This window comes from Apteryx rowi, unplaced genomic scaffold (genome assembly GCF_003343035.1).
Source record: "Apteryx rowi isolate R43461 unplaced genomic scaffold, aptRow1 scaffold_86, whole genome shotgun sequence".
Lineage (NCBI taxonomy): Eukaryota > Metazoa > Chordata > Aves > Apterygiformes > Apterygidae > Apteryx > Apteryx rowi.
Window position 1 is genome coordinate 1,488,651 of NW_020451160.1, and position 11,721 is coordinate 1,500,371.

The following is an 11,721-nucleotide window of genomic DNA, read 5'->3' on the forward strand; positions in this document are numbered from 1 at the left end:
GGCTCTGCCCCGGCGGGGGCAACGTCGGGGGCGGCGCTGGGGGGGCGGCCGGCTGCCGACCCGTCCCTCGCCCCGCTCGGGGCCCCGCCGCTGCCCCCCGCCGCCTCCCCGCGGCTACGGAGGGGACGGGAATTGGCTTTAGTTTTCGGGCTTTAATTTAAGGGGTTCCCTTTTTTGGGGGAGGGGGGGAGCAAAGAGAGAGGAGACATCCGGCAGCCCCGGCGTCCCCCCGCCGCCTTGCGTAACCCAGCAGGCGGCGGGACGCTTGGCGTTTATTTCGGGTTAATCCGTGTTCGACCTTCCTAAGCGGCGCGGGGTGGGCGCGGGTGCCCGGCCCACGCGCGGCGGCGGCGGCGTCTGGGGCGGCGCGGCGGGAGCCCCGCAACTGTTGCTGCCGCAGGCGCCGGCGAGGAAGAGGAGGGCTGCGGGGTGACGCTGGATGGTGGCAGATGAAGGTTGAAAGGAGACGGCGCTCGCCGGAGAGGGGCCCGGGGGCTGCCGGCGCTTTTCCCTGCGGAGTCCCCCCACGCGGGGACGGGGACAGCGGGAAGGGGCTGCCAAGGAGTTGGCTGAGGGGCACTTTGGGGAGATTTTGCCGCTTTGCTGCCTTTCGGGGGGCTCTGCCGAAGTGCCCTTGCACTGCGGGGGTGTCGCTCATCCGGGCAATGACGAGCCCTCGCACAAGCCCGTGCCCTCCCTGGTCTCCCGGCACGGCTCCTCTCGCGCTTCCCGGGAGCTTCGGGTTCGTTTTGTCCTTTACATCCCTCGGCAGCGCCGTCCCCCTCCCCTCCCCGCGCGCCGTGTGTTCCCTGTGGCTTCAGGTTTGGAGGGTTTTTGAGATAAGATTTCCCTTTCTTGAGAGGTATTTTGCAATTCAGGATTTCATTTCTTCCGTCCCTAAGGTCAAAATATCTGCATGATCTCTCCCCTGGCTGTGCTCTGTCTCCAAGCCAGGGAGGGAGGGATGGAGGACGAAAAGGAGGTTTAAAATTAGGAGCAAACTTTCCCTGTTGCATTAAAATAACGTCTTGGGGGGGGGGGTGCAGGAATGCGAGGGCTTGATTGGTGCCTTTAAAAGCCGGTTTCTGTAAGTGTTTATTTATCAGGTGAAACTGCGTTTAGGAAGGGGTTTAACCTGCTTAAAAATATCCCAAAGCAACAAAAAACCTGTGCCAAAGCAACAGGGCAGCTCCGTGCCGGCCCTCCGGTCCCCAGGGAGGCAGCTGGGAGGATGCACGGCCGAGCCCCAGCTCCCGGCTGGGGACACGCTTGTCAGCCCCCCGGCCCCAATGAGGGCCTCAGCAGCCGTCCCTTCCCGCAGCAGCGCCCCGAGCTGAAAATCCGCCTTTTTGATAATTTTCCCAGAAAGTGCTTCTGCGGTGCTTGCTTAAAGGGGTTGGAAAATGGGGATTAAAAAGTCCAGAGGGATTTTATTTTGTTTTTTTTCAGCCCCAGAAGATAGGCCAGCTTGCTCTCACCCCCCAGCCTGGCTGGCCGGGCCAAGGTGGCCCCTTGCCGAGCCGCGGACGGGCCGTAGAGCAGCCCGGGGCCGAGCCGGCATGGGGAAGCACCAGGCTCCCGCTTCCCCTCCGTGGGGTGAACGCTGACATCCCGGCAAGCGCCTGGGCCGGGAGCAGACCCTGCACGTTGCCTACAGCTGCCTGGGGCCCTGCGTAGCTTTGCCGCAGCCCGGCTGATGCAGGAACGCAGGGAATGGCTTTGGTGGCTATTTTCCCTCCTCTGTCTCCGTCACTCTYTCTGCAGTTTGCCTTTCCTCTCCCCTTCCCCAAAAATCACATTTTCCCACACCAAATCGATCTCTAGCTTGCTCCTGTTTAAGAAAAAAGGGCCGTAAGTTGCGTTTGATTAGCTCTGTTGGAGGCTCTTGTTGCACTTTGCATCCCAAGCCCGGCCACGTCGGCTCTTGACAGCGGCTGGGCTCCGACCCGTGTCCGTGCAGCTCCAGCACAGGGGAGCAGCCGCCTGGACACGGGCATCAAACCCGCCGTGCGCATTTGCTCCCAGCCAAGGGGGAAACGGAGTCAGAGCCTGTGCACGTCTCTCCTCTTTCCTGCCTCTCCCGATTTCCACCCCTGGGTGCTGCAGGGGGGGCACGGCCGGACCCAAGCACCCCGTGTCCTCCTCCACGGTGGCAGCCGGGGCAGCCTGCCTCCGATTCCCGGTTAACGGCAGAGCTTTCCTCGGGGTGCTGGCAACCTCCTCGGCAATTCGCTCCCGTGCTTATTTCAGTAACGGAGGGATTTTTTTTTTTTTGGTGCCTGTGCCCATCTCTCCGCTCTGCAATTGCCACCACGGCTCGGGATGCAAGGAAGAGGGGATGGGGCTTGCTTGAGGCTCAGGCCAGCGGGCAACAAATTTGCCCAATTTAACCCGGCACGTAGCTTTGCAGGAGGGTTTGGTTGATCGGGACTCAGGTCCGCAGGGCTCCTGAGGCTCGCGAGCCCTGGGGCAGGGGCTGCTTTGGGGGAAGGGCAGGAGGGTTTCCGTCCATCCGTCCRTCCATCCCATGCGCAGCCGAGCCGGGGCCGGCGCAAGCGAAGCCGACGAGCGGCTGCGAGGGCGCGGCGCTGCCTGGAGCGTATTGAAACGTCCTTGAGGAGGCACCGGGCGGGCAGAGCGCGGCTCGCGGGGAGGCGCGCGGTTTGTTTTGGGAGGCGCCTCGCTCCCCTTCCTCTCTGCTCGGGTAGCTGATGCCGGATTCCCGATGAATTATTTATCGCGGGACTAAAAATACTTGGAAATTCGCAGCGAGGAGCGAGCGGCTTGACCCGCCCCGGCGCTGGCGTTGGCGTGCCGTAGCGTGGGACGCTGCCAGCATGACTCACCGGCCGCCCTCTCCGGCCAAGGAGCCCCGGCGGCGGCTTCGCGCTCGCTCCGGCGCCTCCTGCCCACCCGGCCGGCCCGCGGCAGCGGCTCTCCCTCGCCGGGCAGGCGGGAGGCGGGCAGCYGGCTCCGGCGGTGTGGTCCCCCTTTTTCCCCGGCGATTCGAAAGGGAGCCCGGCCGTGGGTCGATCCCTGCCAAAGCCGCCCGGCCGAGCGAGCGCCGGATGCCGTCGGGGGCCCGAGGCCTCCGTGGCCGAACGCGGGGAGGGGGCGGACGCGGGGCTGGCGCCTCCCGTCTCTCCAGAGGCGAGAGCCCAGCGCTGGGTGCTGGGGCRCGTGAACGTGCCCCGCGCGACGCTCGGTCCTGGCTCGCGGGGTGCCCCCAGGCACAGCCGTTGGGCTTAGTTCTTAGGTTTTGGTTCAAAATGCTGGGGGTGCTGTTGCAGCCTGGGCTCCTGCATGGGGCTGTGGGTGCACTGAGCTGGCTGGGACTCAGCTCTGCCGGCGCCAGGAGGGGTTTCTCTTGCCGTGCTCGGCCTGGCGCCCAGGCAGGGGCAAGACGGGGGCGGCTGCGAGGGCACGTTGAGCGAAGGCAGCGTTTAACTGCGCCGAGCGCCGGCCGGCAGCGGCAGCTCACCGCACGGAGCACCGCGGGCGCCGCGGCCGGTGCCGCCGCTGCGGAGTAAAGAGGAGAAGGGGCTAAAGCTGTTGAGGCTGGAGGATGGCGCCCGGCAGGGAAACGCAGGGAGGCAAAGCGGCTGCGAGCGCGATTCGGTGGGAAGTGGGGGAGCGGGTGGYGCGCAGGGAGAGGGGCCGGGGCACCGCGGCCAGGGGACGCCGCTGCTTCGGGGACGGCGCGGCGYGCAAAATCCCCAGGCGGGGAGTCGTGTGGCTGAACCGTACCCGGCTCAAGGGCACCTTTCACTYGGCTTTAAACCTGCCTTGCGCCGGTGCCGTCGGTGCCTCTCCTTGCCCCAAAACCGGAGGCTTGGCAAGCCGGAGGCAAAGGGGGTAAAAATGCAATCTTCGGCCAGAACAAGCCGCAGCTCGCGGAGGAGGGGCCCCCCCCAGGGCCGGTGGCACCAGCGGCTGTTGGAGACGTGGCTACGGGCCAGCGTGAACGGGCCACCAGCCCCAGCCAGCCAAAACCGAGTTTTTCCATTAACGAAGCTCCGGTGAGAGCTGTGCCGTGGGCCGGCCACGTTTTATCTATTGCATTGTCACCCTGGGTGCTTAATTTGGGAGTCAGCGGAACCAGAGGTGGCTCATCAGCCTGTGACATATAAATATATATATCTTAATCAGGAGGGAAGGCAGGCAGCTCTTCGGCTGACAGCACAGCGCTGGCAGGGGCTCGAGGGAAGCACTGGGGCGAGGGAGCTGTTGCAGTCTCCTTCCCGAGAGCATCTYCCCCACCGGCCCCGATGCTTCTGGGATGCTCCTCCTTCCCGGGGATGCTCCTCGGGGGGCTCCGGCTGGGAAGGGTTAGTGGTTTTGGGGGCTGGAGTAAAAGGCTGCTGCGAGGGCGCTGGGGACCGCGCGGCCGAGGCACGGAGCTGGGCGGCCGGAGCGGCGGCGGGTGCGATGGGCTCTGTGCCGTCCTCGCAGGGACGCGGCGGCGGACATGGGCAGAGTGCCGGCGCCCACCCTGCTACTGTCGATGGTGCTGGGCTGCTCGGCCGTCTTCACCGACATCCTGCTGCCCGGCCCCGAGGAGCCGGTGGTCAACGTGGCCGTGGTGTTCGGGGGCACGTCCTACCCGCTGCACATCCGCTCCCGCCTGAGTCCCCAGAGCTTCCTGGACATGCCCCTGGAGATCCAGCCCATCACRGTCGTGGTGAACAACACCAACCCCAGCACCCTGCTCACCCAGATCTGCAACATCCTCGCCAGCCACAAGATCCACGGCATCGTCTTCGAGGACAACGTGGGGACGGAGGCCGTGGCCCAGATCCTGGACTTCATCTCCTCCCAGACGCAGGTCCCCGTCATCAGCATCAGCGGGGGCTCTGCTGTGGTCCTGACCCCGAAGGTGAGGCTTCTCCCTGGTGGCTCCTGCCAGGGGGATGGAGGGAATGGGGCGTATCGGAGCCATTTAAGGGGTGCAGAGCTGGACATCAGGGTGGTTGCTGGTCTGTGCCATGGGGGCGCATTGCAGGGGACCGGGGCTTCAGTGCCCTTGAGGAGGGACCTTCTCTGGTCCCCTGTCCCTTCCCATCCATCTCCTGTGTCCTTGCACAGACCAGGGCAGCCGCATCCCTGTCCTGCCCCACTGCTCTGGGGGATGGCAGCATCCCTCCCTGGCGATGGGAGACGTGGGACCAGGGCTGTCCCCAGCGCCGGCAAGGCCGGGATGGCTCTGCCTGCCGTGGGGCGCCAGGAGGAGGGTGTAATGCCGGGGGACTGCGGTCAGCACAGCCTCAGCTCAGGGTCTGCAGAGCCCAGCGCCGCAGGGGCTCAGCCCGGGGCTGGATCCAGCCCTGGCACCGTCATCGGTGCACCGGGAAGCACCTCGGGTCTGCGCACTGGCGGCGGGCAGGCAGGGAGAGCTGCACCGGGGCACCGAGCGACAAATCCCTCCTGCAGGATTTGTCTCATCTCCTCCACGGTTGCTCCTGTGGCTTTGCCCAGCTTTGGTGCCCGGAGGGGTCCTGCTCCTGACGGCCTTCCCCGGCATCAGCGGCAACTCTCTGCTCGGGGAGTTTGCATTTTGGCYAGGCAGAGTGCAAATATCCGGCCTGTTGCCTCCACTGTTTGGGTGTTTTAGTGTTTTTTTTTAATATTTTGGTTTCCCAGAGCTTTTGGGGGCCGTCACCCCTGGATCTCACCTCTGCAGGTCTGCCCACGCCGACCGGGGAGGCTGGAAGGGGACCGGCTGCCCGGCCGGCAGCCAGCCCTGCCCCTGCAAGCGCCCCCGAGTGCCCCAGCCTGCCCGTCGCGCCGGTGGGTGCCGGTGGGTGCCGCGGGCTCAGACGTAGCCCCCGGGGCTGTGAGCGAGCCGTCGCTTTGCTGCGGGCTGGCGGCTCTTCTGCAGCCTGCTCCAGGGCGGATGTYGCCAGCGGTGGTGGGGGGACCCGTTCGAAGGCCTGCCCTCCTCTTCCTCACCCGCGTCGCCTGCGATCCCCTTTCCCCTGCGGTGAATCCCCCAGGGATTCACCCGCTCCGAGTGGACCAACGCCTCGGTAGGAAAAACACTTCGCTGGCGATGGAGGCCGTCTGCACGGCAAAACGCTGCTGCCTTTTYGCGACCTTCTGCAAATGCCGTTCACTGAATCATTTAAGACGGAATCAGATCAATTAAGATTTGCTAATGAGAGGCCAGATGGTCGGGGAGGTGGGGTGGGAGGGAAGGAGCAGCCGAGGGGCTCCGGGAGCAGGTCGCGGTCCGGAGGCTGGAACAGGATTTACTCGCCCGGCAGATTATTATTTGCCCCCCTCACTCTCATGATTTAAAGGGAAATTATTGGTGTGCTTTGGAAAGTGCTGGATGAATTTTGGTCAAAGGGAGAAGTAGTCCTAGAAATGGGGGCGAGAAGAGGCTGCAAAGTGTGGGGATGCACTGGTCCCATTTTTGGCGTCTCCAGCCCTTGGGCCTCACCAGCTCTCAGCCCCCCGACCTCCTCTCGGTGGTGGGTTCAAGGTTTGCAGGGGTGCGAGGAGCCCCGGCCMCAGGGCCCTGGGTGCCAAACCCGTCCCTCAGCCCTTCTCCTCCCCACCGGGCTCGTCTTCTCCTGCAGGAGCCCGGCTCGGCTTTCCTTCAGCTGGGCGTCTCCATCGAGCAGCAAATCCAGGTGATCTTCAAGGTCTTGGAGGAGTACGACTGGAGCTCCTTTGCCGTCATCACCAGCCTGTACCCGGGCTACAACATCTTCCTGGACGTCATCCGCTCCTTCACCGACGCCAGCTACTTCGGCTGGGAGCTGCAGGACGTGCTGACCTTCGAGATGAGCCAGGAGCAGAGCAGCTCGCGGACGCAGCGGCTCCTGCGGCAGCTCGACGCCCAGGTGCTCCTCGTCTACTGCTCGCGCCAGGAGGCCGAGTACCTCTTCGAGATGGCGGAGCAGGCCGGCCTGGTGGGGCCGGGCTACGTGTGGATCGTGCCCAGCCTGACGGTGGGCAACATGGAGCGGCCGCCCGCCTCCTTCCCCGTGGGCCTCATCAGCGTGGTGACGGAGAGCTGGAAGCTGAGCCTGCGCCAGAAGGTGCGGGACGGCGTGGCCATCATCGCCATGGGGGCGGCCGGCTTCTTCCGGGCCCACGGCTACCTCCCAGATGTGGGGCGCGACTGCCGGGCGCCCGCTGGCCCCGCCACCAACGGCAGCTTCTACCGGTGAGCCCCGGGGAGCGAAGCCTCCGTGCGGGGTGGTGGGGCACCCTGGAGCATCGCTGCCGCGAGCGTCCTCGCTTTGCAATGGGCCAAGGGAGGAGGAGCGGGGAGGAGGAGGAGGAGGAGGAGGAGGAGGAGGAGGAGGGAGCCGGCGGCAGGGCCACGGCGCTGGCTGGGAGCGGGACGGTGCCAGGCTGCTCATGGCTGACCTGGTGATGGTGGGGTTTTCCCTTTCTTTGGTTGCTCCCACCCACACGTCCCACCGTGCCCAGCTCCGGGACCGGTGGCTGCGGCTCCCCAGCCGGCACTGGGGGAGGGTGGAGACGTGCCGTGGGGCCGGTGTGGCAGCGGGGACCGTGCGGCTGCGGGCTCACGGTGCTGCTGTCGCCCCGCCAGGCACCTCCTCAACGTGACGTGGGAGCACAGGGACTTCTCCTTCAACGAGGGCGGCTACCTGGTGCGGCCCACCATGGTGGTGATCTCGCTCAACCAGCACCGGCTCTGGGAGATGGTAGGGACCCGCGGGACCCRCTGGGCTGGGCCGCGGGAGGGCTCGGTTCAGTGGGCTGCGATCCTGCCCCGGGGCAGGTTACACCCTGCAAAACCCATTGCAAATATCGAAGGTGGCTTTGGTGTTGCCCCCACCRATTCGGGGCCGTGCAAACTCCCCCCGCCTGGGTGCACAGAGCAGCCTGCGCCGCGGGTATTTGCCTGCAGCAGTTGCCTACCGCAGCTTCGTGATGGAGTTTCCATGCCCTGCTCCAGCTGGCGCCTGGCATGGGGAAGGGGTCCTGGTGGGCTCCTGCCCCGTTGTCGAAACCGTGGGCTGCTGCGGGGCCTCACCACAGTTTTCACGCCCCGGCTCACCTTGCAGCCTGCGGTGTGCCGGGTCGGCTGGGCCGTGGCACCAGCTCCCGCAGCCGGGCAGCGGGTTGGCACGGCTCTGACGGGCACCAAAGCTGTGCAAAGCACTGATTTTCTTTTTCCCCCTCGATTTGGTGGCTGCGGAGTTCCAAAAGATTTCAAAATGCAGACGTCCACCTTCGGGGACCAGCAAGCATTTAGACCGGCAGCAAGCCACGCGGAGCTTTTTTTTTGCCCTTTAAATGCATTTCAGTTGATATTTGGCCATGTTTTTGCTCACGGTGCTGGCACAAACCCCGCTTTTTGGGGCCCGGGTGGAAACCCCCCCCCCCCCCCCCCCCCCCGCGGTCGCTGGTGAGCGAGATGGCGGCCGCCAGGGCTCGGGCTAAGCACGAGCAGATCCTGGTGCTCGATCCACCCACCGACCTCAAATTCAAAGTAATGCTACAACNCCCCCCCCCCCCGCGGTCGCTGGTGCAGAGTGCGAATGTGCCCGTGGGTGACGGCGGTGCAGAAAGCCGGCTCGTGGCGACTGGGGCACGCGCTCCAGCGTAACGATGTACGGGGRGAAGCGAGCCCTCGAAGACCCGCAGAGCGAAGCGCAGGACGCGGCGGGACTCCTCGGCTGCCCGTGCCCCAGCACCCGCCGCCACCTCGCCAGGCGGTGACGGGGCTCTCCCCGGTCTCGGCAGGTGGGCAGGTGGGAGAGAGGCATCATCCACATGAAGTACCCGGTGTGGCCCCGCTACGGCTCCTTCCTGCAGCCCGTGGCCGACAACCGGCACCTGACGGTGGCCACGCTGGAGGAGAGGCCCTTCGTCATCGTGGAGAACACGGACCCCAGCACGGGGGTCTGCGTGCGCAACACCGTGCCCTGCCGCAAGCAGACCAACTCCTCCCAGAGGTGCGCGGGGACGGGGCGGCACGGGGCTCCCCGGCGGGTCCCCTGCGCCGCGCGGGGCTGAACCGTGCTGGCGAAGAGGGAYGCGGCTGGCGCAGACCGACCCTGTCTGGCTGAGCCTGGGCGAAGTTTTTGCGGGTTCCTGGCCGTCCTCATTAAGAGAGGCTCCACTGCAACCGAGCTTCAAGCCGCTCCTTTCTTGCAGTCTGGGGCTTTAGCTATGATGTGGCTTGAAGCCCCCTGCCCAGGGCAACGCTCCGGGACTTCAGCTCACCGCTTCCCCGAGGCTTTTGGGAGCTTATCAGTGGCTTCTCTTCCTTTCTCATTTTGGGGTAAAGCCCCCAAACCCCGTTCACTGTTCAGCAGCAGGGACGAAGCTCAGCATCTCTGGCCCTGCTTCCCAGGCAGCTGGTACCCTGGAGGCACCAGGGGAAGGGGGGGACGGGGCAGCTCTGGGTGCTGTGCACCCCCTGGGGTGCTCAGGGCACCTCCAGGAGGACCTGGGGAAGGCCTGACCCGCTTTTCCTGGCGCAGCTTCAGCGGCGATGGCCCCCCGGACCCCTACACCAAACTGTGCTGCAAGGGCTTCTGCATCGACATCCTGAAGAAGCTGGCTAAGACGGTCAAGTTCTCCTACGACCTCTACCTGGTGACCAACGGCAAACACGGCAAGATCGTCCGCGGGGTCTGGAACGGGATGATTGGTGAGGTAGGGGTGGGCAGGGCTCGTCCCCAAAATTCACCCCCCCCCCACCCCAAGGCATCCCAGGGCATCATTCTCCAGCCTTGCTTGGGGGCAGGTCCAGGGCTGGGATTTTCCTGTTGAAATGGGTTAGAGTTTCTGCACTTGGACTCTTGTTTGCTTTTGGCTAGCCCCTGCGTAGGGGATAATCCAGCATGAGAAAGAGTGGAGGCGTAATTGTAAATCCCAAGGGTTATGGTTGAGGTTTAACAGGGAAGAACGGATGGGGTGGTCAGAGAGCCGGAAGTTTATCATCCCCCAGCTGGCTGTGTTTGTCTCACTGTTAGCTTAATAAGCCAATATTAAGAAAAAAGTTAAGGTTGCAAAATGAAGCACTCGGGAGATGAGGAAATGCCTGGAGAAGGTCGTCTGGGTCCCTCAGTCCTGCCCGTTGTGTGTCTGCATTCCCACGGGGGTTTTAAGGGCCAGCTCATGCCCCGGTTTCTCCATGGGATCCCTGCATGGTCCAGGAAGCCCTTTGGGCACATCCTTGTCCACGYGGGACCCCGGGCTGCCTTCACCCTGGTCCGGTGCAGCAAGGCACGGCCGTGGCTCCACCGCGGTAGCCAACAAAATACCATTTCTCACTTGGACCTCCAGCACTGGGGTTGCTGCCCGAGGGGCGCAGGGAGGCTCAGGCTGACGCCGCAAGCGCAGGCGGTTTCCAAGGGTGCTGCCCCAAAGGAGGGYTGCAAATCCCGGAGCTCCTGAAATGCTGCTCCGGGTGCCTTCAGCCCGCCTCCTCTTCCTCCGGCGGCCGGCGGCACGTTGYGGGTGCTGCCGAGCCGCCCCCGCTGAGGGTGAGCTGCCCCTTCCCAGGTGTACTACAAGCGAGCGGACATGGCCATCGGGTCGCTCACCATCAACGAGGAGCGCTCCGAGATCGTGGACTTCTCCGTGCCCTTCGTGGAGACAGGCATCAGCGTCATGGTGGCCAGGAGCAACGGCACCGTGTCGCCCTCCGCCTTCCTCGGTGAGCAGAGCGGGCCGGGGCCGCGCGCACCTCTCCGTGTGTGTGTGTGTGTGTGTGTGTGTGTGTGTGCACACTCGCACATGCGTGTGTGCATGCGGGTTCCTCCCGTGCTTTTGACAAGCGTGAGTTAGAAATAGCATCATTTAAAAAAAAAAAAAAAACCTGTTTGTACATCACAAGGGAATGAGATTGTGCCGGCAGCTTTGTGGCTGTCTCCTCCCCATGCCGTAAGTAATCCTTTTATTATGGAAACTGAGGCTGGGATCGGCGTGGTTTTTCCTCTCCATCCCTTGCGTAGCGGAGGAAGGATGGAGGCACTGGAGGTTTAGAGGGAAGCTGGGGGTTTGCTAGCGCTGAAATCTGCTCGAGGGGATCTGTTGTGTTTGCTGAGCCTTCACCAAATCCTGCGTTTGAGCCGGGGAACTTCCTGGTGCAGGAGACTGCGGGYGCTGAGAGTTCGAAGGAGTTTTAAAAAAACAACTGGGCAAAAAGCCTGGGGAGGCAAGGAGGTTGGCCAAGGTCGTCGTAAAATTGGAATTGAAAGTTAGGTGATTTCTTGGGGCTTTCCAGCAAGAGCGAAACAGCAAGAGCCCAGYTTAGGTGGAGCAAGGGTTTGCACACGTGGAGCTGGGCTCTTGCGTCGAGACGCRTCTGAGAAGCGTGTCGGCCGTTGCGTCCAGAGGGCCTGGATTAATCCCGTCCCTCAGGCTGCCCCGGACACCGGAGCCCCCTGCGCCCGCAGTGCCACCCCGCAGCTCCCGCTCGGTGTCTCGCCTCTGCCCCGTCCTCGCCGGCTCCAAATGGCTGTGCCAGCCGGGGCTTATCCCAGCCGCGGCTCCACCGCCCCAGAAATACCTGGGGTCACGTTCCCGGCTGGAGCCGGCCCCCCCTCCCGTGGGAGCCCGGCTCGGCTGCCGAGTAATTTCGATTTCATAAGTACATTTTGCCTYGCTTCCTCTTAATAATATCCCTGCGGCAAGGCTGTAATTCCTCCGGAGCAGACTTATTGCCTGGGATTATTGGCTGAATAATTCCGCAAAGAAAGAAACCCGCCTGGGTTTCGTCGCGGG

The 11,721-nt window shown here is 64.2% G+C and overlaps 1 protein-coding gene across 1 annotated transcript in view; it reads left to right on the forward strand.

Moving 5' to 3' along the window:
- Window positions 1-4,456: 4,456 nt before the first annotated feature.
- Window positions 4,457-11,721, forward strand: part of GRIN2C (glutamate ionotropic receptor NMDA type subunit 2C) — a 15,961-nt gene continuing 8,696 nt past the window's right edge. The window contains exons 1-6 of the mRNA XM_026090584.1: window positions 4,457-4,876; window positions 6,582-7,174; window positions 7,568-7,682; window positions 8,728-8,939; window positions 9,477-9,645; window positions 10,498-10,689. Coding sequence (XP_025946369.1) covers window positions 4,469-4,876; window positions 6,582-7,174; window positions 7,568-7,682; window positions 8,728-8,939; window positions 9,477-9,645; window positions 10,498-10,689 — 1,689 coding nt within the window. The 5' untranslated portion in view covers window positions 4,457-4,468. The remainder of the gene's footprint in view (window positions 4,877-6,581; window positions 7,175-7,567; window positions 7,683-8,727; window positions 8,940-9,476; window positions 9,646-10,497; window positions 10,690-11,721) is intronic.